At 44.2% G+C, this 26,214-nt stretch overlaps 1 protein-coding gene across 2 annotated transcripts; it reads left to right on the plus strand.

Moving 5' to 3' along the window:
- On the plus strand, positions 1-25,648 carry LOC138637966 (uncharacterized). 2 transcript variants are annotated; one of them, XM_069726891.1, is made up of 5 exons: positions 1-361; positions 2,754-2,880; positions 3,463-3,536; positions 11,010-11,066; positions 23,487-25,648. In XM_069726891.1, exons 1-5 carry the CDS (start codon positions 46-48, stop codon positions 23,852-23,854), a joined length of 942 nt encoding a protein of 313 aa, XP_069582992.1. In that variant the 5' UTR covers positions 1-45; the 3' UTR covers positions 23,855-25,648. The 2 variants fall into 2 exon arrangements, with proteins under 2 accessions (XP_069582992.1, XP_069582998.1); XM_069726897.1 differs by lacking the exon at positions 11,010-11,066.
- Positions 25,649-26,214: the final 566 nt, after the last annotated feature.

Here is a 26,214-nt window from a genome sequence, read left to right on the forward strand (position 1 = left end):
GAGAGACAGAACTGACCTTCCGGACACCACAACAATTCTCTAGCCATGGACAACCAGGAAAGAAGAAGACGAATCCTTCAGTTTGATGTTGAAAAAAATTCTCTTGAAGGCAACGGGTACAAGAGAGTTCTCCTGCAGTTATTCGGCTTTCAAGGGCATGGCAAATCGTCTTTTATTAACTCATGTATACATACGTTACAAGATGGAATATTTAAAGTTAAAGTCAGTGCTTCTGCAGGTTATGTTACTCACACAACAGAGAGACTAGCCTATAAGCTGACTGATTGCATTACTCTTGTTGACAACAGAGGACATGTAATGATGCTGGACAGTGAGACTGGAGAAGTATATGCCCAGCTGGGTAAGTGATCATTTATTATTTCTATTCCTAGGAAGGCTCTTATCCCAATAATAATCAAGTGTAAACAAGGTAACCGAGCAAAACACAAATGATTTTAGCATACTTAAAAAAAATCATCATTTTTGACAGCTCCTCGTCCTATACAAATATGTGCAGCCAAGAACAATCTGTGCGCGTCTATAGCATGCCATGTAATAACCATCGATCAACAAATATGTGGCTGAGGTAGTGTAAACCCACCATAAGAAATACACATGTACTATTCTAGATGTCATCTTATCAGATTGCTAAAACTAAACTGCCTTTAGCAGTGATCTAATTGGCTCCATTTTATTAGTGGACATGAGGAGAGTTGAAGGGATTTTCCCCAAAACAAAGTACAATTTAATCAATAGATCTTGGAATGATAATAAGTTCCAACAATTGAATGTGTTAAAAAAATGTTCCTGTGCAGAGATAATCTTATAAATGTGCCCCTGCTGTGTACTGGGTAATGGCTGTGTCTGACTGTACAGGAATATTGTCTGATCATACCACTTCTCCTGGGAAGGGGAGGAAGTAAAATAGTATACAGAAATTACAGCATGGGATCACAGATATAGCTCCTGGGCAGAGAATGAAGCAAAATATTATACAGACAGGGCAGCATCAGATCACAGATCCTGGGCAGGGGAGAAAGCAAAGGAGCATAGACAGGACAGCACGGGATCACAGATACAGCTCCTGGGCAGGGAAGAAAGTAAAAGAGCATACAGACAGGGCAGTATGGGATCACGCATACAGCTCCTGGGCAGGGAAGAAAACAAAAGAGCAAACCGACAGTACAGTATGGGATCACGGATATAGCTCCTGGGCAGAGAATGAAGCAAAATATTATACAGATAGGGCAGCATCAGATCACAGATACAGCTCATGGGCAGGGGAGGAAGCGAAGGAGCATACAGACAGGACAGTATGGGATCACAGATACAGCTCCTGGGCAGGGGAGGAAGCAAAAGAGCATACAGACTGGACAGCATGGGATCACAAATACAGCTCCTGGGCAGGGAAGAAAGCAAAAAAGCATACAGACAGGACAGTATGGGATCACAGATACAGCTCCTGGGCAGGGGAGGAAGCAAAAGAGCATACAGACTGGACAGCATGGGATCACAGATACAAATACTGGACAGGGGAGGAAGCAAAAGAGCATGCAGACAGGACAGTATGAGAGCACAGATACAGCTCCTGGGCAGGGGAGGGAGTAAAAGAGCAAACAGACAGGACAGTACGGGATCACCAATACTTCTCCTAGGCAGGGGATGGAGCAAAAGAGCATACAGACAGGACAGCACAGGATCACCAATACTGCTCCTAGGCAGAGAACGGACCAAAAGAGCATACAGACAGGAAAATCGGGGATCACAGCTACTGCTACATGCAAGGAAAGGTTTTACCTCATTATGATCCTTATATGCAAGCCAGATTGTAGCTGGCGTTCATAGGAGATGGTGATTTTTCCCATGCCCAGCTGATTAGCTGCTATGTGTAGCACAAGCAATCAGATGATTGCAGCTTCAAGTCCCCAAAGGGGACTATTAAATACAGTTTAAAGTTAAAGAAACAAACATTTTTTCAAAATCTGAAAAAATAAACTCAAAAGTTCATATCAACCCCCTTTTTCCCATTTAAAAAAAATACACATATTTGGTATCGCTGCATTTGGAAAAATTCTGATCATCAAAATATAAAATAAATTTATCCGATTGATAAATGGCGTAACAAGAAAACAATCAAAACACCATAATTACCTTTTTTTTTGTCCACTACAACTTTGCAATAACAGGCAAACAAAACATTGTATCTATCCCAAATAATATCAGTAAAAGTGGCTGCTCAGGGAGCCTTAAAAATCTCTCACCAGCCCCAAACCACGAAAAAATGAAAATGTTATGGGTCTTGGATAATGTCAACAAAAACAACATTTTTCTTTTCAAATTTCTGAATTTTTTTTCTCCACCTAAATAAAAAAAAGTATACGTTTGGTATGCGAGTACTCATACTTACCTGGAGAATCATATCGCTGGTCAGAATTACTGTATAGTGAACATAGTAACTAAAAATCTGAGAAATTGAGAAATTGGGGAATTGTAATTGCAATTTCAACACACTTGGAATTTTTCTACCGCTTTTCTAGTGCATCACATGACAACATGAATGGTGTCATTTAAAAGTACAAATTCTCCCGCAAAACTCCAGCCCTCATAACGTCTATGAGGACAGAAAAGTTAAAATAGTTATGTCTCTATGAAGAAGGGGAGGAAAAAAGAAAATGAAAAAAAAAAAATCGCCCGGTCATGAAGGGGTTAAGCGGAGTTTTGAATTTGAAAAAGAATAATTATTGTTTTTGCAGGTAATTTTCTTCCTTTTAACAAGGAGGTGAAGTGGAAGAGAGATTTTGTTGAGATAATGTCCATCGTGGAAGATTCAGACATGGAGCCAAACTACTCAGACTTTGTTGTTCCCATCTTTGTTTATAGGTAAGATGTCCACCCAATGCAAAAGCTGGTTATAGAAGATTTCCAGATGCGCTGTAAATACTATTTATCAATTCTTATCTGAATCTGTGAGCAGGTTTTGCTATGTGATCTGAGAGCTCTATGATGTAGGGGCTGAGACCCTGAATCCAGCGATGTGTCGCTTACTGGTCTGCATGCTGTCATTTTGATACAATCACTTTTATCTGAAGCTGATCTAGCAGTGCTCATATGCTGAGACCTGTATAACCCCACCCACACCACTGATTGGCAGCTTTCTATGTGGACTGTATGCTGGTTGTGGGGTTACACAGTAGCAGGACTAGATGGCACATGCCACCTAGTCCTCTAGTGATAGATGGGATAGAGTCCCATTAAAGTGATCAAATTTACATACTTCATACATTCTGATTTTCCATGAAGCACTAATGCATGGAAACATTTCACATGAAGTTTTTCGGAATATATAGACGTTGTATAATTATCAATCAGCCATTATGCCTCGAACAAAGAGTCCTCTGATCACATCATCATGTCATCCTCAGGTCTTGTAAGAATTTTGTTTTTCCTTTTGTATTTGTCTAGTGTGAAGAACACATTGACAGAGGAGGTTTTTTCTAATGTGAAGACATTTTTCAAGAACTGTCGAGATATGACAGGTACAGCCTGGGACTGGAGCACCTTGGGCCCACCAGAAAAAAACATTCTTGGGGCCCACTATATAGCTACATAGAAATAGATGCAAGACCACCAATTGTGCGGTAAAAAGCGCTAATATCAGGGTATAATATAAGGTAGTTCACGTCTTAATTATGTAGCAAGGGCTTGGGTAGCCCCCTCACAGAATATAATGTAGCACCCTCATAGGGTATAATGCAGCCCCCCTCATATAGTATAATGCAGCCCACCACAGAATATAATGTAGTCCCCTGAGAGAATGCAGCCCCACCTCTCCACCCCCATCATTGTCCCCTCCACCCCTATCATTCTCCCCCACCACCTCCATCACTGCCCATTCTACCACCTGAATCATTGCCTCCTCCCCACGATCACTGTCCATTTCATCACCTCCATCATTGGCTCCCACCACCACCATCACTGTCCATCACCTCCATCATTGCCTCCGCCCACCACCATCATTGCCCATTTCATCACCTCCATCATTGCCTCCCACCACCAACATTGCCAATCACCTCCATCATTGCCTCCCACCACCAACATTGCCAATCACCTCCATCATTGCCTCCCCCCTCCACCATCATTACCCATCACCTCCATCATTGCCTCCCCACCATTATTGCCTATCACCACCATCATTACCAATCACCTCCATCATTGCCTCCCCACCATCATTGCCTATCAACTTCATTGCCTATCACCTCCATCATTGCCCATCACCTCCATCATTGCCTCCCCCACCACCATCATTGCCCATCGCCTCCATCATTGCCTCTCCACCATCATTGCCTATCACCTCCATTGCCTATCACCTCCATCTTTGCCCATCATCTCCATCATTGCCTCCCCCACCACCATCATTGCCCATCACCATCACTGCCTATCACCTCCATCATTGCCCATCACCTCCATCATTATCTCCCCCCACCACATCATTGCCCATCACCTCCATCATTGTCTCCCCCCACCACCATCATTGCCCATGACCTCCATCGTCTCCCCCCACCAATATCATTGTCCTTCACCACCACACACACACACTTCACCGCAGCTCATCACACGCACACACACACACTCTCCCACACAGGCACACAGACACACACGCAGCCACAGGCACAAACACACACACGCAGGCACAGACACACTCTCACATACACACACACACACGCAGGCACACAGCACAGCTCACCTCCCCCAGCAGCATCTCATCCCAGCAGCCTCTTCCTCGCTGGAATGGAAGCTTTCTGACTGAGACAGCAGCACGCTGGATGATGATGTCATCCAGCTGGGCTGTCTCAGACAGGAAGCAGGACGCTGGGAGGTGAGCTGCTCTGTGTGAGTCTGTGTGCCAGCATGTGTGTGTATGTGTGCCTGCATGTGTATGTGTGCGGTGCGGTGGTGGGGCTTTACATGCGGGCAGTGTTAGCTGCAGCCTGCGGCTAACGCTGCCCGCTATTAAAGAGAAATGGTATTCCAGCTGCTGCTACGCTGGCACAGGGCGGGCCCCCTTGACTCAGAGGCCCCATAGCCACTGGCTGGGGGCCCCTGGAGCAGTGGGGCCCTAGGCAGCTGCTGGCCAGTATGCCAGCAGGTGTCGTCAGTGCCTGGGCTCACCAGAGAATCCTCCGGTTCCTTACTGTCCGACCCTGGACAAGTATGTCTTGTTTTTAGGCAATCCCGTGAAGACAGATCTTGTAGTCAACATACACAATAAATTCTTCCTGGCAGAGATGTAGCTAGGAATTCAGGTTATTGGGGAGGGGGAAGGGGGGGGGGTGTGGGCAAACATCTGAGTGGGCCCCTAACCAGGTAACCCTGATTACAAATATAGTGGTGCACCCTAATAGTGGATGTAGGAGAACCTCAGATGACCACTCTGTTACTGAAAATAAGTCTCTTTACAAGACCAACATGGATATTACCACCATATAGTGACATGTAGTAATAGATATCAGTGCTGCAGAACATATAAGTGATCACAGCACAATTACAGATAATGACTTACTGCTGATGTTCTTTCTGATGGAATCGTTCACTTTTCATGTCTTTTCCATCTGGCCCAGATCGATATGACAACTTCTCCAGCCAGGACTCAGCTGCAGAGATTACAAAAAAGACACATTTAACAGCTCACATTTTCAGCACTGTCTCCATCTATCCCCAACCTGCACAAACTCCTCATCCTGCTGATATCCCAATACTGAGCCGCTGCTGCCGTATGTGTCCCTTTTAGGCTACGTTCACATTTGCGTTGTGCGCCGCTGCGTCGGCGATGCAACGCACAACGCAAATAAAAATGCACCAAAACGCACACAAAAACGCTGTGTTTTGCGACGCATGCGTAGTTTTTTGCCGAAATTTCGACGCAAAAAAAAATGCAACTTGTTGCGTTTTCTTTGCCCGACGCTTGCGGCAAAAAAAACACATGCATCGCACAACGCAGCACAACGCATGTCCATGCGTCCCCCATGTTAAATAGAGGGGCGCATGACGCATGCGTCGCCGCTGCGTTTCCCGACGCTGCGTCGGGAAACGCTAATGTGAACGTAGCCTTACTGCACCTGCTGTGTGGTACAATAACGGCTCCTCTTACTGCCCCACATAGTAATGCCACCACTGTGCTCCAGACAGAGTAATAATGCCCCCTTTATGCCCTCTAGGTGGTAAAATTGCCCCTAGAAAATATTAATGCAATGTGCAAATGTCCTAGAAAACAGTGTCCACATTTTGCCACTTTGACAATAATACTCTGAGTGCCCCTGTAACAATTATGTTTCTTAAGTGCCCACTTAACAGTTAATCATATCCAATGTACGGCTCCCCAGTACACAGAATGATGGGCCCACAGTTCCTCTATAGACAATATAATGTCCCCACAACTACCCTATACACAGTATGATAGGCCCACAGCTCCCTTATACAGAGTATAAGAAAAAGCACACTTCACAAGCAATGTAGTAATATAAACCACAATATATAGCGAGGCTTGATAAAAGGAAAAAATAAAAACAAAAAATGGCTGACCATTCGGTAGATAAGGAATAGAACAAAAGAGAAAAAAAAAAAAAGAAAAAAAAAAAAAACAAGAGAAAAAAAAAAGAGGAAAAAAAAAAAAAGACAAAAACCGAACTACAAGGATCAATACAGTAATGAAAAAGACCACAAAAAGATGTATAAAGTAGTTCAAAAAATTATATTTATTGGTAATACATAGGGACAAAAAAAGAAAAAAGAAAATGGCAAAGTGGCACTAACCACACGAAATGTGTATAGGCCCACACAAACACCGCATACGTTGTATGAAATTATATAATCCTCAAATGTACATACAAAAATGGCATATCTCAACTATTGTATATAAATTACCCATAGTATGTACTAAATCAGCAGATGCATGTACAAACAAGAAAAGATACATCAGGAAACCAAACAACCGCAATGATCAGTGCACATAGTCTGAATGAAATCTATTGTTGAATGTAAGACCGAATCCATCGCTTAATGTAAGACATAGTCATACCGTGACCTGCAGCTGCACAGGAAATCAGTCACATAATATGACTATGGATATCATGGTTTACCTGAAAATAGCGGTGAGTGTGAGCCAAATGCGCCCCGACGCGCGTTTCGGATCTGAAATCCTTCGTCAGGGGGAGTCCTTCCCTGACGAAGGATTTCAGATCCGAAACGCGCGTCGGGGCGCGTTTGGCTCACACTCACCGCTATTTTCAGGTAAACCATGATATCCATAGTCATATTATGTGACTGATTTCCTGTGCAGCTGCAGGTCACGGTATGACTATGTCTTACATTAAGCGATGGATTCGGTCTTACATTCAACAATAGATTTCATTCAGACTATGTGCACTGATCATTGTGGTTGTTTGGTTTCCTGATGTATCTTTTCTTGTTTGTACATGCATCTGCTGATTTAGTACATACTATGGGTAATTTATATACAATAGTTGAGATATGCCATTTTTGTATGTACATTTGAGGATTATATAATTTCATACAACGTATGCGGTGTTTGTGTGGGCCTATACACATTTCGTGTGGTTAGTGCCACTTTGCCATTTAGTTTTTTCTTTTTTTGTCCCTATGTATTACCAATAAATATAATTTTTTGAACTACTTTATACATCTTTTTGTGGTCTTATACAGAGTATGATGTCTCCACTGCTCCTCCAACAAACACAATATAACGACTTCCACAGTAGCCCTTATGCTGTATAATGACTTCCACATTAGAACACACACTATATATTTACTCCCACACTGTATAATGGCCATCACAATAGTCCCCACACTTTGGTGGCCCCCACAGTAGCCCTCAAACTGTGAAATGACCCCGCATTACCTCCCATACTGTATAATGGCCCACACAGTAGTCTCTACACTGTATAATTGCCCCCACAGTAGACCCCAAAATGTATAATGGCTCCCATATTAGCTCACACACTGTATATTGGCCCCCTATTTGAGGACCCCCACATATGTTCCTACAATTTATGAGAGTCCCTACACAGTGTTTCAGGGTCACCCACAGTAGCCCTCACACATTATGAGGATCCCCTATTGTTTATGTTGCCTTCACATGTTTTAATTAAAATAAAAAAACAACACATACTCACTATGAAGGATAACATCAGAGAGGTCAAGCAGGATCTATCCGCTGCCATCATGTGATGAACCCGCACCTCGCCACCCCACCTGACATCACTATCACATCAGTGATATCACCAACGTGATGTTCCACATTCCCTGGGGACATTTAAGGTCAGCTTGGCACAGTTTTACACAGACACCCCCTGTCCACATGGGCCCAGGAAGGTACAGGGAGCCCCAGTGAAGACAACCTTATCACCCTGGTAGAAGTGCCCCCAGTCCCTAATTCAATGTAAGTCTAGTCGGTTAACGGGAATTATATCAGACCATAAACCAGCCCCAGTAGCATGGAAAACTAAACGGAGAAATGGACATGTGGATTCGTGGACCGAGATAAAAGAGCAACCCAAGGTTAAATTATATATTTAATGGCCTTAAGGGCATGCTAGACAATACACTATATGCACGATGGTTACGCATATACAATCCCTGGCAAAAATTATGGAATCACTGGCCTTGGAGGATGATCATTCAGTTGTTTAATTTTGTAGAAAAAAGCAGATCACAAACATTGCACAAAACTAAAGTCATTTCAAATGGCAACTTTCTGGCTTTAAGAAACACTAAGAGAAATCAAGAACAAAAAATGTTGTAGTCAGTAATGGTTACTTATTTTTAACCAAGCATAGGGGAAAAATTATGGAGTCACTCAATTCTGAGAAAAAATTATGGAATCATGAAAAAAAAAAAAAAAAACATACAAAAAAAAAAAACACTCCAAAACATCACTAGTATTTTGGATCTCAATTCAATCGAAAATCTTTGGTGGAAGTTGAAGAAAATGGTCCATGACAAGGCTCCAACCTGCAAAGCTGATCTGGCAACAGCAATCAGAGAAAGTTGGAGCCAGATTGATGAAGAGTCCTGTGTGACACTCATTAAGTCCATGCCTCAGAGACTGGAAGCTGTTATAAAAGCCAGAGGTGGTTCAACAAAATACTAGTGATGTGTTGGAGTGGGTTTTATTTGCTTTTTTTTCATGATTCCATAATTTTTTCTCAGAATTGAGTGGTTCCATAATTTTTCCCCTATGCTTGGTTAAAAAAAGTAACCATTACTGACTACACATTTTTTGTTCTTGATTTCTTTTAGTGTTTCTTAAATCCAGAAAGTTTCTATTTGAAATGACTTTAGTTTTGTGCCATGTCATAATTTTTGCCAGGAGTTGTACAATGGTCAGATATGCAAATACAGATAGTGGTAGGACAAAAGATAAAAGCAGAACATATTGGTCAGTTACCAGTAGAAGAAAGGCCTGGTTTGTGGGGGAGGGGCTGCCACATGGGAGGCTTGTAGTACTCTCTGTTCCTAGACTTCTCCCCAAATGATATGTAATCTGTTATGAATCGGTGGTTTAGAAACACAATGGACCTGGTGGTTAAGAGCACACAAAGTGACCTGATAGTTACTTATAACATAGGATGAGCTCTGAGACGTGGGAACTCTGCTGACCGCAATCCCTAATCCTATCACACCACACTAGAAGTAGCCGTGGAGCGCTCCTGACCAGACCTAGGCGCCTCGGCACAGCCAAAGGAACTAACTAGCCCTGAAGATAGAAAAATAAGCCTACCTTGCCTCAGAGAAATACCTCAAAGGAAAAGGCAGCCCCCCACATATAATGACTGTGAGTAAAGATGAAAATACAAACACAGAGATGAAATAGATTTTAGCAAAGTGAGGCCCGACTTACTGAATAGACCGAGGATAGGAAAGATAGCTACAAACAACCACGCAGAGGGCGCAAAAAGACCCTCCGCACCGACTAACGGTACAGAGGTGCTCCCTCTGCGTCCCAGAGCTTCCAGCAAGCAAGACAAACCAAAATAGCAAGCTGGACAGAAAAAATAGCAAACCAAGAAACACAAGCAGAATTTAGCTTATGCAGGGAAGACAGGCCACAAGAACGATCCAGGAGAGAGCAAGACCAATACTGGAACATTGACTGGAGGCAAGGAACAAAGAACTAGGTGGAGTTAAATAGAGCAGCACCTAACGACTTAACCTCGTCACCTGAGGAAGGAAACTCAGAAGCCGCAGCCCCACTCACATCCACCAGAGGAAGCTCATGGACAGAACCAGCCGAAGTACCACTCATGACCACAGGAGGGAGCTTGACCACAGAATTCACAACAGTAATCATGACCTCCCCCAGAGAAAAAGCAATAGGCCATGCTTTACACAAGCATCTAACCCTGTGGGTCACTCCCCTACTGCCCTATGGGCTAAGCCTAAATCTCCACCTCTTGCCTCTGCAGCTGTAAACTGAAAAGCCTATGAAATATCACAACTCCTTTCTGGATGGTCTTAGGGCGGCGGCTCTGGTGTCTCAGATCCAGTCAGGCCTCTGCTACGCGTGACACCAAACACAGCTTAGCTATTTCTTTCCTACTAGCTATTCTAAGTATCTCCCCACTCTGTGAGGCTAGAACAGATCGAGACACTGGAAGGTGTTCGGTCTGGTCTGGGGATCTTGGAAATATATACAATGTATGGCTAGGACATATAATACCTAACCACAACATTCTTATGGAATCATAGATGACTTAACAAAGTAATTTAATCTGCATGGTATTCACATGGCAAGCAAGCCTAGCCTTTTACTCTTCTCAGAGCTGGTCAAGGTGTGAGATTTGTCACACAAGGTCCTGTGTCTCTCCCCCCACACACACTGCTGCTGTGTTCTGTTACAACTGCGCACTGAAGGGGTTTTTATAATCTCATGCAAATAGGATACAAATGATTAACTTGGAATTATGTCTCCATTATTCTTTACACTCACCTAGGGTCCAGAGGAGTCCACCGGCAAGGTCTAGGTGGACCAACACGCTGTCATCGCGCCGGTAAATATTTAAGAAAGTAAAACTGAAATTTTGTCCTTACTTTCATCTGCTAAAGTGAGAATAATAACAACTCAAAATTAAGGATGAGTGAACCCAAACTGTAAAGTTTGGGATTTGTAACGGACATCTAGAGTCCAGTACTGAACTCTGAACAAGGCTTTTACCGGAAGTCCGGTTTACTGCTCGGGTTCGAATGCCGATTAAAGTTTGTTCAAAGGCTGCATAACAGGTAATCAACAAGCTTTTAGGCTCTGGGCTCTCCCGGAGCCATTACAGCCATATTGAGTATTGGCATGGCTGTGATTGGCCAGAGCACCACATGACCCAGTCTTTATGGATGCATCTGCCATTCTGCTCTTCTTAGGGTCAGGATGCAGCTGGAGTGCCAGTTTTCCAATAAACGTCTCTGAGTGTACTCTGTCCCCGTGTCTGTGGGAGTAATGCGCCTACAACCAATTTTTTATACTCTGCACCTGTGTCTGTGGAAGAAGTGTGTGTAAAAACAAATTGTTCTACTCTGCACCCATGTCTGTGAGAGTAGTGTGTCTTAAACTAATTTTTTCAACTCTGCACCCTTGTCTATGGGAGTAGTGTGCATAAAAACAAATTATTTTACTTTGCACCCGTGTCTGTGCGAGTAGAGTGCATAAGGACCACTTTAAAACATGAATTGCGCATCAAATAGAGGACGTTTACTGGGTCATGGTGGTGCTGGTATAGCTGTTGGTGGTGGTGTAACTGCTGTGGAGATAGGACGTAGTCATTCATTGCCTGCTACGTGCCCAAGTGAAACATGTTCCCTGTTATGATAGGCAATTCAGTATCACAATGGAAATAGTGATCAGAGCACATACAGTGATCTGACAATAACCCAAAATAATAGAACGAGCTCTGAGACGTGGGAACTCTGTAGACCGCAATCCCTGATCCTAACAAACCACACTAGAGGCAGCCGTGGATTGCGCCTAACGCTACCTATGCAACTCGACACAGCCTGAGAAACTAACTAGCCTGAAGATAGAATAATAAGCCTACCTTGCCTCAGAGAAATACCCCAAAGGAAAAGGCAGCCCCCCACATATAATGACTGTGAGTAAGATGAAAAGACAAACGTAGAGATGAAATAGATTCAGCAAAGTGAGGCCCGACTTTCTTAACAGAGCGAAGATAGGAAAGATAACTTTGCGGTCCACACAAAACCCTAAAGAAAACCACACAAAGGGGGCAAAAAGACCCTCCGTACCGAACTAACGGCACGGAGGTACACCCTTTGCGTCCCAGAGCTTCCAGCAAAACAAATAGACAAGCTGGACAGAAAAAATAGCAAACAAATAGAAAAGAAGAACTTAGCTATGCAGAGCAGCAGGCCACAGGAATGATCCAGGGAAAAACAAGTCCAACACTGGAACATTGACAGGAAGCATGGATCAAAGCATTAGGTGGAGCTAAATAGAGAAGCACCTAACGAGCTCACAAGATCACCTGAGGGAGGAAACTCAGAAGCCGCAGTACCACTTTCCTCCACAAACGGAAGCTCCCAGAGAGAATCAGCCAAAGTACCACTGGTGACCACAAGAGGGAGCTCTGCCACAGAATTCACAACAGTACCCCCCCCTTGAGGAGGGGTCACCGAACCCTCACCAGAGCCCCCAGGCCGACCAGGATGAGCCACATGAAAGGCACGAACAAGATCGGGAGCATGGACATCAGAGGCAAAAACCCAGGAATTATCTTCCTGAGCATAACCCTTCCATTTAACCAGATACTGGAGTTTCCGTCTTGAAACACGAGAATCCAAAATCTTCTCCACAATATACTCCAACTCCCCCTCCACCAAAACCGGGGCAGGAGGATCAACAGATGGAACCACGGGTGCCACGTATCTCCGCAACAATGACCTATGGAATACGTTATGTATGGAAAAAGAATCTGGAAGGGTCAGACGAAAAGACACAGGATTAAGAACCTCAGAAATCCTATACGGACCAATGAAACAAGGTTTAAACTTAGGAGAGGACACCTTCATAGGAATATGACGAGAAGATAACCAAACCAGATCCCCAACACGAAGTCGGGGACCCGCACAGCGTCTGCGATTAGCAAAACGTTGAGCCCTCTCCTGGGACCAGGTCAAATTGTCCACTACATGAGTCCAAATCTGCTGCAACCTGTCCACGACAGTATCTACACCAGGACAGTCCGAAGACTCAACCTGTCCTGAAGAGAAACGAGGATGGAACCCAGAGTTGCAGAAAAATGGCGAAACCAAGGTAGCCAAGCTGGCCCGGTTATTAAGGGCGAACTCAGCCAAAGGCAAAAAGGACACCCAGTCATCCTGATCAGCAGAAACAAAACATCTCAGATTTGTTTCCAAGGTCTGATTGGCTCGTTCGGTCTGGCCATTAGTCTGAGGATGGAAAGCCGAGGAAAAAGACAAGTCGATGCCCATCCTACCACAAAAGGCTCGCCAAAACCTCGAAACAAACTGGGAACCTCTGTCAGAAACGATATTTTCCGGAATGCCAGGTAAACGAACCACATGCTGGAAGAACAATGGCACCAAATCAGAGGAGGAAGGCAATTTAGACAAGGGTACCAGATGGACCATCTTAGAAAAGCGATCACAGACCACCCAAATGACTGACATCTTTTGAGAAACGGGAAGATCTGAAATAAAATCTATAGAGATATGTGTCCAAGGCTTCTTCGGGACCGGCAAGGGCAAAAGCAACCCACTGGCACGAGAACAGCAGGGCTTAGCCCGAGCACAAATCCCACAGGACTGCACAAAAGTACGCACATCCCGCGACAGAGATGGCCACCAAAAGAATCTAGCCACTAACTCTCTGGTACCAAAGATTCCAGGATGACCAGCCAACACCGAACAATGAACCTCAGAGATCACTTTATTCGTCCACCTATCAGGGACAAACAGTCTCTCCGCTGGGCAACGATCAGGTTTATTAGCCTGAAATTTTTGCAACACCCGCCGCAAATCAGGGGAGATGGCAGACACAATTACTCCTTTCTTGAGGATACCCACCGGCTCAGACAAACCCGGAGAGTCGGGCACAAAACTCCTAGACAGAGCATCCGCCTTCACATTTTTAGAGCCCGGAAGGTACGAAATCACAAAGTCAAAACGGGCAAAAAACAGCGACCAACGAGCCTGTCTAGGATTCAACCGCTTGGCAGACTCGAGATAAGTCAAGTTCTTATGATCAGTCAATACCACCACGCGATGCTTAGCTCCTTCAAGCCAATGACGCCACTCCTCGAATGCCCACTTCATGGCCAGCAACTCTCGGTTGCCCACATCATAATTTCGCTCAGCAGGCGAAAACTTCCTGGAAAAGAAAGCGCATGGTTTCATCACTGAGCAATCAGAACCTCTCTGCGACAAAACAGCCCCTGCTCCAATCTCAGAAGCATCAACCTCGACCTGGAACGGAAGAGAAACATCTGGTTGACACAACACAGGGGCAGAAGAAAAACGACGCTTCAACTCTTGAAAAGCTTCCACAGCAGCAGAAGACCAATTGACCAAATCAGCACCCTTCTTGGTCAAATCGGTCAATGGTTTAGCAATACTAGAGAAATTGCAGATGAAGCGACAATAAAAATTAGCAAAGCCCAGGAACTTTTGCAGACTTTTCAGAGATGTCGGCTGAGTCCAATCATGGATGGCCTGGACCTTAACCGGATCCATCTCGATAGTAGAAGGGGAAAAGATGAACCCCAAAAATGAAACCTTCTGCACACCAAAGAGACACTTTGATCCCTTCACAAACAAAGAATTAGCACGCAGGACCTGAAAAACCGTTCTGACCTGCTTCACATGAGACTCCTAATCATCCGAGAAGATCAAAATGTCATCCAAGTACACAATCAGGAATTTATCCAGGTACTCTCGGAAGATGTCATGCATAAAGGACTGAAACACTGATGGAGCATTGGCAAGTCCGAACGGCATCACTAGATACTCAAAATGACCCTCGGGCATATTAAATGCAGTTTTCCATTCATCGCCTTGCTTAATTCGCACCAGATTATACGCACCACGAAGATCTATCTTTGTGAACCAACTAGCCCCCTTAATCCGAGCAAACAGATCAGATAACAATGGCAAGGGGTACTGAAATTTAACCGTGAACTTATTAAGAAGGCGGTAATCTATACAAGGTCTCAGCGAACCATCCTTCTTGGCTATAAAAAAGAACCCTGCTCCTAATGGCGACGATGACGGGCGAATATGCCCCTTCTCCAGGGATTCCTTCACATAACTGCGCATAGCGGTGTGCTCAGGTACGGATAAATTAAACAATCGACCTTTTGGGAATTTACTACCAGGAATCAAATTGATAGCACAATCACAATCCCTATGCGGAGGTAGGGTATCGGACTTGGGCTCATCAAATACATCCCGGTAATCAGACAAGAACTCTGGGACCTCAGAAGGGGTGGATGACGAAATTGACAGAAATGGAACATCACCATGTGCCCCCTGACAACCCCAGCTGGAGACCGACATGGATTTCCAATCTAATACTGGATTATGGACTTGTAGCCATGGCAACCCCAACACGACCACATCATGCAGATTATGCAACACCAGAAAGCGAATATCCTCCTGATGTGCAGGAGCCATGCACATGGTCAGCTGGGTCCAGTACTGAGGCTTATTCTTGGCCAAAGGTGTAGCATCAATTCCTCTCAATGGAATAGGACACTGCAAGGGCTCCAAGAAAAACCCACAACGCTTAGCATAATCCAAGTCCATCAAATTCAGGTCAGCGCCTGAATCCACAAACGCCATGACAGAATATGATGACAAAGAGCATATCAAGGTAACGGACAGAAGAAATTTTGACTGTACCGTACCAATGCTGGCAAACCTAGCGAACCGCTTAGAGCGCTTAGGACAATCAGAGATGGCATGAGTGGAATCACCACAGTAGAAACACAGACCATTCAGACGTCTGTGTTCATGCCGTTCAACTCTGGACAAAGTCCTATCGCACTGCACAGGCTTAGGTTTAATCTCAGGTAATACCGCCAAATGGTGCACAGCTTTACGCTCACGCAAGCGTCGATCGATCTGAATGGCCAAAGACATAGATTCATTCAGACCATCAGGCATAGGAAATCCCACCATGACATCTTTAAGGGCTTCAGAGAGAACCTTTCTGAAAATCGCTGCGAGCGCAGCTTCATTCCATTGAGTGAGTACAGACCACTTTCTAAATTTCTGACAGTATACCTCTATCTCATCCTGACCCTGACACAAAGCCAGCAAATTTTTCTCTGCCTGATCCACTGAATTAGGCTCATCGTACAGCAATCCGAGCGCCAGGAAAAACGCATCAATATTACTTAATGCAGGATCTCCCGGCGCAAGGGAAAATGCCCAGTCTTGAGGGTCACCACGCAAAAAATAAATAATAATTCTCACTTGTTGAGCTGGGTCACCAGAGGAGTGAGGTTTCAAGGCCAAAAACAGTTTGCAATTATTTTTGAAATTCACAAACTTGACTCTATCACCAAAAAACAAATCAGGAATAGGAATTCTTGGTTCTAACATAGGCTTCTGAACCACCAAGTCTTGAATCTTTTGTACATTTATAACGAGATTATCCATTGAAGAGCACAGACCCTGAATATCCATGTTCACACCTGTGTCCTGAACCACCCAAATGTCTAGGGGAAAAAAAAGACAAAACACAGTGCAAAGGAAAAAAAATGGTCTCAGAACTTCTTTTTTCCCTCTATTGAGAAACATTAGTACTTTTGGCTTCCTGTACTGTTATGATAGGCAATTCAGTATCACAATGGAAATAGCGATCAGAGCACATACAGTGATCTGACAATAACCCAAAATAATAGAACGAGCTCTGAGACGTGGGAACTCTGTAGACCGCAATCCCTGATCCTAACAAACCACACTAGAGGCAGCCGTGGATTGCGCCTAACGCTACCTATGCAACTCGACACAGCCTGAGAAACTAACTAGCCTGAAGATAGAAAAATAAGCCTACCTTGCCTCAGAGAAATACCCCAAAGGAAAAGGCAGCCCCCCACATATAATGACTGTGAGTAAGATGAAAAGACAAACGTAGAGATGAAATAGATTCAGCAAAGTGAGGCCCGACTTTCTTAACAGAGCGAAGATAGGAAAGATAACTTTGCGGTCCACACAAAACCCTAAAGAAAACCACGCAAAGGGGGCAAAAAGACCCTCCGTACCGAACTAACGGCATGGAGGTACACCCTTTGCGTCCCAGAGCTTCCAGCAAAACAAATAGACAAGCTGGACAGAAAAAATAGCAAACAAATAGCAAAGGAGAACTTAGCTATGCAGAGCAGCAGGCCACAGGAATGATCCAGGGAAAAACAAGTCCAACACTGGAACATTGACAGGAAGCATGGATCAAAGCATTAGGTGGAGCTAAATAGAGAAGCACCTAACGAGCTCACAAGATCACCTGAGGGAGGAAACTCAGAAGCCGCAGTACCACTTTCCTCCACAAACGGAAGCTCCCAGAGAGAATCAGCCGAAGTACCACTTGTGACCACAAGAGAGAGCTCTGCCACAGAATTCACAACAGTTCCCCTGGTGTACGAAGGAAACAGGACGTTTTGTGTCATTTCATAGGGTCGAGTACCGCTACACGAATGGTGAGGGCAAAACACGTTGAGGCAATGTTAGATTGGATGTATGAGAGTGCATTTAGTTCCTTTACATTAACTTCCACCTGGTCCTCTGCAGAAAGCGCAGAGTTGACATTTGAGGACCATGGTTATCCAACTTCCACCTTACCTTCTTGCAAATCAGCTAAGCAGTCTTAGCCCCAAGTGATAAAGTAGGCTCTTCTGTTTTTTGATGAGTCTGCTTTTTGAGGTTCTGTGAGCCATCCACCTGGGCCAGCCCCAGAAGTGGCAGAGACTGAGTGCACTGATGCCCAACCACTTGTCACGTTGGAGGATCCACCGCAGCACAACTCAGAGGATCATAAAACACTGTTGCCAACTGCATCTTCTTTCTGCAGTGTGCAGACCAGCAAGGAAAGCAGGGGTGAGGAGTCAATGAAACATGATGCCGGAGACAATGATGTCCTAGACCTCACATGAAGCTAAGACCATCATAGTGACAAGCACAGTTTGGAGAGGAGGTGGTCACCCTGCAAACAAAGTACAGCAAAAGAGGAAGCAGGGTGCAAAAGCACAGTGGACCCTTGTCATTATGTCAGTTGCAGCTGCTACTTTCCACCATGCCAAGGAAAACCGCAAACCAAAGTAAGCTCAAAGGAGCTCCCTGGCATGATGTTTCTTCAGCCAATGTGCTGACGACAAGACACAGCGGTTTGCACACTCTGCCGTCAGATCCTGAAGCGAGGCATAAATATTCTGAACCTGAGCACCACTTGACACCAACAGAGAGGAGATGATGCAAAATTAACAGCTTTCACTGCTAATTGGTTGAAAAGATATCTCCAAAAATTATTAACAAACTTTCACTGACTAATCCAATTGGACTTATATATAAAATGTAGCTTTTAATGAACAGTCATAAAATTGGTACTCAATCACTATCTCTACAATTTGAAAATCATTCCACAAACCTTATTAGATATTTTTCACAAAAAGTATATTTAATTATTAGTAATATTACTATCAGCGTGAATGATAATTATAATTAAACGGCAACCATTTCATTGGCTCATGATAATGATTACTTCTCTGCCGTATATTACAGGTTTTATCCCATACCAGGGGTTACCTCCCAAGAGCTTCGGCTCTACCCACTGACTCCTGCCAGTGCTGATTCACAGGGAAATTGCCTCACTGGGATCACCGTTCTTGGGATCAGGGCACCTCGGATAGTCCAGACCCACAGTAGGAACTGTAGCTTCCACAACACAGAAACTGTCTCAGGCTCTGTAGATGCAGCCTTTCCATGCGCTTCCAGGAAGTCCAGTCACAGGCACTTCCAACACATAGGCCCTCAGTCCATGATCTTACCAGGTGCTTGCAGGACTCCAGTCCATCCCAGGACAATCCAAGACCCTGACCATTCCAGGACTCATACTCCATAGCAGGACAATCCAACACCTCGAGCACTCAGTCCATAGCCTCAGCAGTGCTTCCAGGACTCCAGCCCACTTCAGGACAATACAACACACAGGCTATTGCAGGACTCACTCTCTTACCAGGTGCTTGCAGGACTCCAGTCCATACCAGGACCATCCAACGCCTCGAGCACTCAGTCCATAGCCTCAGCAGTGCTTCCAGGACTCCAGTCCATTTCAGGACAATCCAACACAGGCTATTGCAGGACTCACTCTTCAGTGCTTCCAGGACTTCTCCAATACCAGGAGACTCTAACACTGACCGTCCACTAGGTCCACGGTCTCAGGTGCTTCCAGGAAAACTCCACTCACAGGAGACTCCAACACCGACAATCCAGAACCTTGCGCATGGACCAAATGGATCCATACACAGGAACATGTGACCCATACCCTGGTCACATTACATACCTATAACCACTCCCCTGGGTGGGAGTGTGGGTGTGTGGCTAGTTTGACCCTCCCATCTCTCATAACTAGCCCTGCCAGTCTCCCATTAGAATTACACAATTATTAGTGGGACTACAGGTCCCAGCACACCAACTTAACTTCAGACTGACAGCGCAGAGTGTCTTCCTCTGCAACACACACATCGGCTATTTACACTCCTGCCGGACTTTGTCTCATCACATTTATGCCTCCAAGCACATCTTGAAGCGCACACACAGCGCACCCTGGCTGTAACATGGGACACCACACCACATATGTCAGACTGAGGCCTGGTGTATCTGTGTTTTAAAAATCATATTTTCACAGGCATATGGAAGGTGCGAAAGTAAGCTCAAAGGAGCTCCCTGGCATGGGAGGTGGTCACCCTGCAAACATAAGTACAACAAAAGAGGAAGCAGGGTGCAAAAGCACAGTGGACGGACCCTTGTCATTATGTCAGCTGCAGCTGCTACTTTCCACCATGCCAAGGAAAACAGCAAACCAAAGTAAGCTCAAAGGAGCTGCCAATGTGGCAAAAGGTGGCTACTTTGAAGAACCTAGAAAATAAGACATAATTTCAGTTGCTTCACACGATTTTGTTAAGTATATAATTCCACATGTGTTAATTCATAGTTTTGATACCTTCAGTGTGAATATACAATTTGCATAGTCATGAAAATACAGAAAAATCTTTAAATGAGAAGGTGTGTCCAAACCTTTGGTCTGTACCGTATGTACCATCCTCCAAAACTTTGAGGACTGCACCAAGATGGTGAGCGACAATTACGCCATAATTAGCGTCATCATCCAGCTTCACAGCATTCTGGAAACCTCTCTGCTCACAATTAAGACATGTATTGCAGGCAGAGCATGAGGACATGGATCAAGGAACCATACAGGGGGATTACCTTCAGCCCAGCCTCATGTCGTTCCAATGTGGATTGGTAGCCAAAGAGGAGGAAGAAGAACAGGAGCAACTTTCATGCGCTATAGATGGTACTACAAGCACAGCTGTCATACCGTCTGTTCAGCGGGGATGCCCTGAGGACAGGGAGGAGCAGGATGAGGAGGACAGCATGGTCAGTCTTCCTGTTGGTGAGGATACGGAATTCTTGCCTGTTAGCAGTCTGGCACACATGGCTGACTTTATGTTGCACTGCGTTTCATGTGACCCACGCATTATAAAAATTTTGGGTGACACTGATTACTGGTTGGTGACAATTCTATACCCACGCTACAAGGAGAACTTTAAATCTCTTCTGCCAGAGGCAGAGAGGTGTACTAAAATGTTTCAGTACCAGAGGGCCCTTGTAGCGGAATCACTTAGAAAATTCCCATGTGAGAAAGCTGGCAGCAGACGTCAGAGTTTGTTGTACAACCAAGGAGTCCAAGAGAGAGAGACAAAAGTACAATCCAGATCAGGAAGCTTTTGTTATTTACTTTCATCGGTGGATTTGTAACACCACAGGTAACCGGTTGTTACAGTGGCATTGCTTTCCTCATGGGGAGAGTGATGTCATGCTTGGAAGCGAGGAAGGATTCCTTTAACAGGTATTCAGCACATACAACACCGTTCTGACTCCAGGCCAGAAGGGGGAGCTCTACACCCGGCTTCTTTGGTTGGGAGGATGTTTTGTTAAGGTTCAAAGAATTGTGATGAATTAATAAATGCTCACACGACAATTGAATAAACTAAAATGAATTTACTTAATAAAAGATAATAAATATAAACAGCCACACAAAATTACACATAATCAATAGTCATACATTACATAGGATGGTAGGAGTTCATCACTGATTGTCCAGGAAGCAAGCGAGCGGGCCCCAGCACATGTGCTCTGTTATATCTCTCCAGCTACCAGAGGTGTGTCCAGCCTCCACGTGTGGGGAATTATGTCACCAGTCTCTTGTCCACTCGCAAAGGTACATCCCCTCAATCCCCAATGAAACTTGATTTACCAGCTTTTTGCAACTGGAGGAGTGGGCTTCATGTAGGACACATGGCAGAAATTCAGCAACTGGGGGATTGAAACCATATCAATAGCTCTATAATTTGTATTAATTAATTGGAGTGTTGAAATCATTTAAAATATATAACATACTAAACAGAGGAGGAGTCAGTTGCTAGGCAGTTGGAGACAGACAGTTGGTGAAAGGAGAGCGAGGAGAGAAAAAGGAAGGAAAAAGAAAGCAGAGCAGTCTGTAGGAGACTTAGAAGGAAAAGAAGCGAAGGAGAGTAAAGAGCTGGAGAGAAGCTGCGACTAGGCTTCCTCTATGCTGAGCGCAGATACTGGTAGCCAGAAGACCGAGGTTGTGGGGGTAACTTCATGCCCCATGGCAGAAACTGGCGGACAGCTGATTGCAAGTTACCTGTCCACCGTTAACACCCGAGGACACAGTAGCAAATAGAGCCCAGGTCATCATAGAGATCCTGTAAAAAGACTTGAGCTACCTGTCGTACGGTGTCGTAGTGTCCTACCTAAAGGGGGACAGAGAGAGAACATGAGGACCTTGTGTGAGGCCTAAGGCAGCAAGGGACTACAATACCACAGCACTAGAAGGAAGGTTTACAACCCCACCTGTTTAGAGGGCTTCCCAATTCGTTTCCAAGCTGTCCAGACCACACCAGCATCCGTGATCTGGTACCCTGGACTGTGGCTGCCTTGAACCAAGTAAAGAGGTAAACAGACTGCAACCCTGTGTCCTCCTTTTCTTACTACACCACCTATCACAATCTTCATCTATTACAGCGGGAGCCCTGGGGACCCAGCTTCATCTGTGGGAAGCCATACCATCCCTGCTGCCATAACATCACCCCAGTGGACCCCTTTATGCAGCGTCGGTCACCTCTGACCGAATACCACATGTGGAGTTACAAACTTTTATTATTCAACTAACCCCATTAAAAACCGTCCCTTTAAAATGGGCACCCAGGTCCACGGACTGGGTCTCCGCCGCCGTGACAAATCCCTTTAAGTACCAGAGCCGGTAACGAGTACCCCACGGCCCTGTGGGGCGTTCCAGATTCACATCCTTTATTTATTTGTTTGATTTCACTATGATTTATCTTTATGTCTCCTCATTCTCCACCACTAGATCACCAGGCTTAATGTCTTCTGCGCCGCTACAGGAAGTCCAAGTTTTGGCAAGGATGTCTATGAATGTGTTCTGTGCTGCTATATGCTGTCCATTTTTTGGCAAAGGTGTCTTTGATGCCCATAGTATATTTTTAAAAAATGGATCCCTCTTGGGGAAATGTTTGTCAGCCCATGCACTGCGTGTATGGATATTACAAGTCTAGGAGACACACTCCTTTACATTGGGCCTAGTTTTTAATTAGACCTTCAGCAATGTCTCCTCATTCTCCACCAGTAGATCACCACGCTGAACATGTTCTGTGCTGCTATAGGCAGTCCATTTTTTGGCAAGGGTGTCTATGATGCCCATAGTATATTTGTGAAAAACGTGTCCCCCTTGTTGGTTTTCCTGTGGCCATCCACCCTTGTTGGTTTTCCTGTGGCCATCCAGTATGTGGGTTCAAAGGCTTATTGAGCCAAAGCACCGAGGAGCCCTGACCAAATGGAGCGGAGGTCAGTCATACACACCCCTACTCCATTCATTCTAATTAGCAAAGATCAGGCGAGTGCAACACTTGGCCATCTCTGGAGCTTCCCTCAAGAATGAATGTAGTGGAAGTGAGCATGCTTGATCTCTGCTCCATTCAAAGGGGTTCCTCAGAGCCTTGCTTTTTTTTTATCACTGGGAGTTATAGCAGTCAGACTCCCTGCTATCAAAAAGTTATCCTGTATCTCATGCATAACTTTCAAACATGAGTACACCCCTTTATTCCCTGGTTTTATTCTTGCAGGTGTATATCCCATAGTCGTTCTCACCAATAAACTGAGTGCACCTTACACTGAATTGGCAAGCAAGTTTAAGGAGACTGGTGCGGAACAGATCCACGTGGTTGAGAATTACACCATAAGTGACAACCTGAAGACGCGAGGGAGATGCAACGACCTGCAAGTAATCATTGAAAACGCCCTGAAAGATGCGAAATTCCGCATGGAACAGAAGAGAGACCCGATCAAAGAAAGGATAGAGAGAAAGAAATTTCTCCTAAAATTTGCATATCAATTTACAGTCGCAGAGAAAGAGAAGGAGGCTGCTAAAAAAGAAAAGGCTAGACTGAAAGCACTAGCAAGTAAAATGTGGCTTGGAAGATTTCCAGAATAGTTTTTGGCCATTGCCTTCTTCAGTCTGAAATCCGCCTAATTTTTATATAAACACTGTTATCTGATTGTGGTTTTATCAGCTATGTGTATAGAGCATGTCATATAGAGCTTGTGATCTGATATAGATCTATTAGTAGTTTACCATCATCTGTTACTATTGGGGAGGCCAGAAAAAATGGTCTGGGCTCTAAGGTCTGAGGCTACGTAAGTTAAGCGAGCAGCATAGTAAGTCATCCAGGTGGCACCATATTGTCAGCTGTAGTTTTGGAAATAATTGGTCTCATTATACAAATAGAGACTGTGATATTGTCATCCAACATGCCAGATCATCAAATATAAGGATCCTGAACATCATTCGTAGAGGGAATATGTCAGCACAGAATAACTGTTCAAACCACGTATAGGCGCTCAATCCACTCTTGGGATAGCCAAACATTTAAGTGCACCTTCTTGATTACCGTACTTGATTTCTGTATATCTCTATATATCTCTATATAAGAGCTGTCACTCAATTAAGGGGGGAATAAAGGGAAAACAAGTAGGTGGGAAGGTCACTTATATCTTTGGCCACTCTAAAAGTGCACTGAGTGCCTGTGTTTGGTTTCAACAGTCATTCTGTGCCGACAAAGTCCCTTTAACATCATATCCTGACCAAAACAGAATCACTATTCAATTATATTGAGGTCTTATATAATTGTATGGTGTAGGATTTCTCTTTAATAATATCTAGCTGAATATACATGAGAAAGTAAGGAGCTGAATAGTGATTCTTTATTGGCCTAAATATAACCATTAAAATGAGATTCGTTGTCTTTATGAATTTTATATAGAACTGGAATGGTAGGATTATTTTATAAAACACCTAATTCCATTGACATTATGGTTACCATTTTTTCAATTCTGGGCCTGATTATAGGAAAGGCACAAGGAACAATTGCCCTGGCGCCTCCACTATCCATCCTCCTTAAAGGACTTTGGAAGTGTCCAGCCAGTAGAGATAGTCCGTAGAGAATGGCGAGCGCTAAACCACCCACTTACTCAATATGTATTGTAAAACTGTATTTTACCAAGGAAGCAGCCACATAATATTTTGTGCACCATATCTTCTGGCTGAAGTGAAATAAAAGTCATCTTTCAAGAAACTGGATTGTATTGTACTAGTAATTCTGTTTTTATGAGTATAATGGTCCCAGCCTGTCTAGCAAGTTTTTGCTCATGACGGTCTCTCTAGACACTGCATTTTCACCGCTTACACTGGTCCCACTGACCACATAACTATATAGTTGTGTTTGACAAGACTAAACTAAAGATTACCTATTTGGCCTATGCTTTAGGAAATACCCTGATGACATTAGTGACTTCTTGGGCCTGTACAATAAGGGGCACATTGGTGAAACCAGTGGCAACAGAGGTTAGAACAAGGGGAACTCTAGGACAATTTGTTACCTGTGTCACACTTATCCCATAACTGCTATAGTAAGTGCTTTATGGCTTGTGCCAGTGAAGTTGTCAGGTGGGGCGAGTACTACTAAAGGCTGTACCTGTTGCTTTTGGGAAACACAAGCTGCACGATAGTTATATTTTCCTTTTTCCGTTAGCAACTTCTAAGCTCTGTGCCTCTACTTTGATGTGTAACTACCAAGCTTTGTGCCTTTGCTCTGTTGTGAAGCCACCAAAATTGTATCTTTTGTTAAGAGACTATAATCATCAACCAATTACAGTTGACTCCTACTGTGCCTGTGTAATGTCGCATTTATACACTTGCCTCTCCAATACGAAATAAAAGATTTAATATAATAATATAGTTTAATATAGTTATTTCTATGTGGTTCCATATTTATAAAGATTTGATAGTTTCAGTTACTGAAACTTTATTTTGTTTGGAAAATAAGAAATCAATCTCGTTTGTACCAGTTAGGAGAGGAAAGCAATGTCTGTAAGTCAATGTCTGACTCTTTAACCCCTGTAGCAAGACCAGGTAGGTGAGGGTTAAGTCTTAGCGCTGAAGGTCTTGATAAGGAGTGCACCTGTGTATGTCGCTAAGAACCAGGAAATGGGTTCAGCGTGTGGTATTGAGGAGCCATTGAGTCCGTTGGACGTTAAAGAGATGATTATGTTGCTCGCGAGTGACTAGCCAAGATGTGAGCTGTAGCTGGAATACAGACAAATAAAGGTCTCTCTGAATGGAGTGACTGGGTAGTCAGATGAGCAGCATTTGGTCATAGAAAGAAAGAGGACCATAAAATGGCCGAGAGTTTATCAGAGCGTGGGACCTGGAGAGATCTCATACTGACCTGTGTGTGGGTGGGTGTATAACTGCCAGAGTTTTGACCTGTGTATGTACTGTATAGTCCTACTGAG

Source organism: Ranitomeya imitator, chromosome 1 (genome assembly GCF_032444005.1).
Source record: "Ranitomeya imitator isolate aRanImi1 chromosome 1, aRanImi1.pri, whole genome shotgun sequence".
NCBI lineage: Eukaryota > Metazoa > Chordata > Amphibia > Anura > Dendrobatidae > Ranitomeya > Ranitomeya imitator.